General features: G+C 40.3%; 1 protein-coding gene across 3 annotated transcripts; it reads left to right on the top strand.

The window, feature by feature from the left end:
* Positions 1–1277: 1277 nt before the first annotated feature.
* Positions 1278–3185, top strand: LOC128258533 (uncharacterized). Of its 3 annotated transcripts, none has more exons than XR_008267971.1 (2): positions 1278–2138; positions 2667–3185. XR_008267971.1 is itself a non-coding variant. In XM_052990183.1 (2 exons), exons 1-2 carry the CDS (start codon positions 2224–2226, stop codon positions 2739–2741), a joined length of 180 nt encoding a protein of 59 aa, XP_052846143.1. In that variant the 5' UTR covers positions 1278–2223; the 3' UTR covers positions 2742–3185. The 3 variants fall into 3 exon arrangements, 1 of the variants encoding a protein (XP_052846143.1); XR_008267972.1 differs by having other exon boundaries at positions 1278–2314; XM_052990183.1 differs by having other exon boundaries at positions 1278–2328.
* The last annotated feature ends 1367 nt before the right edge of the window (positions 3186–4552 follow it).

Here is a 4552-nt window from a genome sequence, read left to right as displayed (position 1 = left end):
GATTTTCCCCGGTGAACCCAATGAAAAGGTGCCACAATAGAGGCACAGCGAGAAGAAAGCATTAGAATGGCATTTCTTTCTTGAATGGATCGCATTTTCTTGTCTTTCCGTTCTCTGTTCTGTTCTTCTTTCCCGAGAATGTTGGAAAACTTTGGTCGATCTACGATTGTCGTGTGTAAACAGCGTGCAAAGCGGTCATAAAAATGTGGCCAGCGGCACTCGAGGTCACATGATTAGTGTCACATTAGTTGAAGGAGTCGTGAGAGGGGAATCGAGCGAGGGGGACAAGGTAATGGTCAGCGGGAGGGGTGAATTAAGCAGTCGGCTTTATATCAAAAGCGGGTAGAACCCTTGGGGAAGTTTTTGCATACTTGAGTTGTGAAATATATTACAATTCTGAATGCTTAAAAATGTAAGCAAGAATTATGAATTCAATAAGGCGAAACGGGATTACCCTAATTTGTGCAATGTATTGGAGTACATAATTAAACAAGCTATGCATTAATTGACAAACAACTAAATGTCTTAATAACTGTATACACTGTGTTCAGATTAACACCAAAGATTGTTTTAGTTTTGTTTAGTCATCCCAATCGGCAATTGGGTTTTGCTTATCACCATCTTTTTATAATTTTAATTGACCAACTTGATCATTGAACCAACAAGCCCGGTTCTCCCCTTCCTTATCGTCATAAATGTAAGTCAATTATTGTTAAAATACCTCATAAAAGCTGCTCAATATTTTGCCTGGCTAGTCCAAAGCCCTTAATGCGGTTTCAGTTGTTATTGTCGTTGTTTTCTTTTTCTTTTTTGTTGTTAATATTTTTTTTCTTGGTCCCAGGAAGGACGCAGCCGTGACAGATGTTAAACCGCATCGGACAGGAACCAGGATCCTGGGGCGGCAGTAGGACCTCATTGGCAGCTTGTCGAGTGCGGTACTTCGCATTTGAGTTTAACCCTTCCGGAGCGGAAACATGGGCACACAACTCAAACCCCCCGACAAAAAAAAAAAACAAAACTAAAGGGGTGACAAATCCCATATAATACGACCTCGATTCGAAAGTGATCGCCAGCTTTCCCAGCGAGCTAATCAATCGAACGAATGAATGTCTTCCGAATCAAACCACAAATAAATTGAGAACAACGGCGCCGAAGAAGCGGAAAAAAGAAAGGCCACCGAAAAACAAGTTAGAAATTTTTTTTGTTTTCCATTTATTTCTCCTCTTTTTTTTGTTTTTTTTTTTTTGTTTTTCAGTTGCAGCGACGAAGACGACGACGACGTCGACGACGCATCATTAAAATATTTTCCACTCTTCGGCTGGTTGTTTGGTGTTAAATCAAAAACCACTTGAACGAAATAAAATCTTTCTCACAGTCCGCGGTCGCACAATGGACAAATGGTATGGGTATGGGTTTGGGTTTGAGTTTGGGTATGGGGGGACAAACAAATTATGAGAACGTTCGGGATCAAGACGAAGAATGTTTTCTTTTTCTCGACTGTTCAGTGGCTTCAGTTCAGTTCAGTTCAGTTCAGTTTCGGTTCTCTGGGCTCTGCTTTTGTTGTCCGACGATGTCGTTGTTGTTAAATTGATGACAACAACATCAACAGAAATGCTGAAGCGTGCGCTTCAAAAATGTATCTGCATAGTCGCGGGAGATACAAAAGCGAACTCCGAGATACATTTCGGTGAGCTGACCGTTTTGCGTATCCGTGACGATTTCTCGTTTACCTGTGCGACACAGTCCCAAAAAAAAAAAAAACAGACAATAAATCAATAATCAAGCCGCGAAGAGAGAGCAGTGGGATGGATGGATAGATGGCTGGCTGGCTGGCTGGCTGGCTGGATGGATGGATGGATGGTTGGGTGGACGGATTGGATGGAATCGTTTCGGATCGAGAGGCGGGCCTTATCATCATTATTCAAAGCGAGCCACCAACGCCGCCGCCGACACATGGAAATGGGAATAGAAAATAATAATAATAACGAGAACAACAAACAGAGACCGAGGGAAAACAAAAACAGAACCAAACCGAATCGAACAAAACGAGTTCCTAGAGTTTCTAAAACCCATAAAACGACGACGAGTTTTGATTTGATTTTCGAGATCCAATCGACTGACATAGAACACATGTACGGGTATGTAAAAAATACATTTCAATTCACACTCGTCCCGCGGACTGGGTTCCATTAAACAAAAAACCCCCTGTCGAATCATCTAAAGATGCGTGGATGCTGTGGGAGAGAGTCGGCCAGAACATATATTGTGGACAGAGACCTCGACGGAGGCAACAACTCGTCATCGGTTATATCAGGTTCGGGGTTTCAGGTTCCACAGGGAGAGAAAAGTTCAGATTTATATAAAAATTTTTTTTTGGGATTTTTTAACTTTCTATATTTTACTAACTATACATTTTTTGGCCTAGCTTTTTAATGATACAAATCGCTAGAAGTGAGGGGTTTAACTGATTGCATAACACGTTATGAAACTTAATTTAAATCTGTAAGCATTTTTATCTTAACATTAAATTAGTTTCTTTGTAAATGTAACATTTTTTAATTTTCATACATTTTTATTATTTTAATTATTCGGAAAACAATAAAGATTTAATTTGTTAATTTTGTAAACTAAATCTATAACTAATTTATGTTTTTCTCGCTGTGCAGGAACAAAGAGAAGTGAGACAGCGGCCAGTGGCAGCCCACGCCCGCGTTATGATTTTGTGGCCATTTTATAACTAACAACATTCCAGCGGCGCCGACAACTGAGTATAAAGAGTCCCCAGTTCACGTCCCCAACCAAAGTTCCCATCCCAGTTTTCAGACCCTGTCCACGGGACCACACACATCGATATTGATGATTTGGCCGATGATGATGACCGCTCTTTGCCGCAGGGAGGAGTTGGGGCGAAGTGCACTGGGAACGCTGTCTGGTGACAGAAGCGGCAACGGGAGCAGCATTGACCATTCGAGCAGGAGGATCGAAACCTGTTGGGGTGATTCCAAAGGACGGAAATCCATTCCCTTTTACCCTATTCCAGCATTTTGTATACCCCTGCAAAATGTTTTAGATTTTTTATCAATCAGAAAAGGAAATCCTCTATGCATTTCTACCTTTAGTCATTTGTAAAGGTTTCAGAAAAGGTATAATCAAACAGTTGATGGTCAGAAAAGATTGAAATACAAGATAATTCGAATTTTTATTCCCTTCAAAATAAATATAAAATAATGGGTTAATATTCAAAATAATTTGAATACAAAACCATAATGTAATTACAAATTCTGAGAACACATTTTTAAATATAAAATTATTTGGTTTCTATTTATTACTAAATTTTTATTACTATAAACTAGACATGTTTTTTGCTTAAAAGGGTACCTTAAGTTTTGCCTTCTCAAGACAACTCTTTCTTTAATATACAAACACAATAAAACGAAAACAAATATTTTAAAAAGTCATAAAACGTCTTATAATTAGGCAAATTATTGAGAAATTTATTTATAGTACGTTGTGAAATGAGTGAGATAAAGACGGCCTGATAAGCCGTCTCGGGCAAAACCGCCAGATAAACTCTTGGGATCGGATCGTTCGTTTTATACATAATTTTGGAGCTTATCAAAATTGGATTTTTATCGCCGGTTCCCAAGAGCAGTGAGATAAAGTTTTATGTTCGCGCGAGGAGTATTTGCAAATTGGTCTTTGCTTCACACAGTATCTGCGAATTTGAGCAAAACATTTCCTTGAACTACCGCTGAAAGGTACACAGATACATATCTATCTACAGATAGTCTGCGCCCCACATTACACACGTGTCCGTAGCGCTTATCACTACTGCACTAGATACAATTTGTATCTGTATCTGCGGTCGACTTTGCTTTTGCTTTATGGCCTGTTTCCAATTGTCTGCAGGTCCACAAGCGGCTCACATGTTTAGTATAATTATCGTGGTTAATGTCTCCGTGCTGGCTGGCTGATAAAACCTTTTATCAGTTTCGGTTTTCTTGTGTTTTGTGCGCCTCACACTTTTGTTGTGCTGTTTGTCTTTTAATTAAGTTGAACAAAAAATATTGTCATCGCATTCTTTAACTTAGCAACAATTCCAGGCAGCCTGACCTTGAGAAAAGTAACGGCAGCCAAACGCGATCAGTCCAAAAGATACAGTCTATCTGCGAATCAACTTTCAACGCAGCTCAGACTGAAAATGAAAGTCGGAATATTTTGCAAACAAAAATTTTGTTATAATGGCCTCAAACTGCAGTGCAGGCTCAAACAAAGTTATTACCGGCACAGGCCTAAGCTTTGTTTGCCTTTCTGGCTCATGGCGAAAAACCCACATGACCAGATCGGCCCCAGATTTGCCCCAGCATCAGCGTGGTTAGCCTCAGCATTAGCCCCCAACCACATGGCCAAATTGCAGACTGGCAGGCCAGGAGTTGCCCAATCTCGGCTAAGATGCTGCATAATTAGCTGTAATTTGTGAGCCAGCGAAGTGAAAGTCCAGGCTGAACCCCAGATGGGATCATCCATCGGCCGTCTTCATCTCGGCATCATC

This window comes from Drosophila gunungcola (assembly GCF_025200985.1).
Source record: "Drosophila gunungcola strain Sukarami chromosome 3L unlocalized genomic scaffold, Dgunungcola_SK_2 000003F, whole genome shotgun sequence".
In the NCBI taxonomy this organism is placed as follows: domain Eukaryota; kingdom Metazoa; phylum Arthropoda; class Insecta; order Diptera; family Drosophilidae; genus Drosophila; species Drosophila gunungcola.
This window is presented reverse-complemented; position numbering and strand designations above follow the sequence as displayed.